The sequence below is a fragment of the Apaloderma vittatum genome, unplaced genomic scaffold, assembly GCF_000703405.1.
Source record: "Apaloderma vittatum isolate BGI_N311 unplaced genomic scaffold, ASM70340v1 scaffold42740, whole genome shotgun sequence".
Classification (NCBI taxonomy): Eukaryota; Metazoa; Chordata; class Aves; order Trogoniformes; family Trogonidae; genus Apaloderma; species Apaloderma vittatum.
Window position 1 is genome coordinate 1,337 of NW_009693648.1, and position 784 is coordinate 2,120.

Genomic DNA, 784 nt, shown 5'->3' on the forward strand with positions numbered 1-784 from the left:
GTCCCTGCCTCCCCATCTAGCCCGTGGGGAGAGGCCGGAACCACAGTTACTACACATCTCCTCCTCCCTCCTCAGATCATCTTTGCAAAGGACGCGCACTACGCACTGCACGACTTGGCCTGTGCTGGTTATGAGGTGGTCGGTCTCGATTGGACCATCCGGCCCCAGGAAGCTCGGTAAGAGTTTGACAGAGCACTTGGGCACCCAGGCAGCCGCATACCCTGATCTCTTCCTCTGCCCTGAGACATCCCAGGCTGGAGATTCCTTCTCCAGTGGTGGGGATAGTTGGGTCCCATGGAGGTCTACATGGAGATCGCAGCAACCAGGGGCTGCACTTGAGGGGTCCTCTGTGCCCTGCGGTGGGGCCTGCAGGCACCTGGCAACCCCCAGCCTCTGCACCACCTGCAGCAACTCACCTGCTTCCTCCCTGCCACAGTGCACAGACAGGGAAAGACGTCACCCTGCAAGGGAACCTGGACCCCTGCGCTCTCTACGCACCCAAGGTGAGCCGTGACCACTGCAAGCATAGAGGCTAGTTCCAGCCTGCATTAAATGCCTCTTGCCACAGTTTCCCCAACTGCAGTGCTGGCTCATGGCCCAGCAGTCCCGCAGGCTGGCTGGGGAGTGGTGGGGCTGGAGTTACCCTGGGCTGGATGGGATTGACACGCGGCTTCCCACTATGCCTACAGGAGAAGATTGGCGAGCTGGTGAAGAAGATGCTGGAGGGCTTTGGGACCCAACGCTACATTGCCAACCTGGGCCATGGCCTCTACCCTGACATGAG

General features: G+C 60.3%; 1 protein-coding gene across 1 annotated transcript in view; it reads left to right on the plus strand.

Moving 5' to 3' along the window:
* Nucleotides 1-776, plus strand: part of UROD (uroporphyrinogen decarboxylase) — a gene marked incomplete at both ends in the record, with an annotated part of 2,108 nt that extends 1,332 nt beyond the window's left edge. Inside the window, 3 exons of the mRNA XM_009879465.1 lie at nucleotides 76-176; nucleotides 437-503; nucleotides 690-776. Of these exons, the coding sequence (XP_009877767.1) occupies nucleotides 76-176; nucleotides 437-503; nucleotides 690-776 (255 nt within the window). The remainder of the gene's footprint in view (nucleotides 1-75; nucleotides 177-436; nucleotides 504-689) is intronic.
* Nucleotides 777-784: the final 8 nt, after the last annotated feature.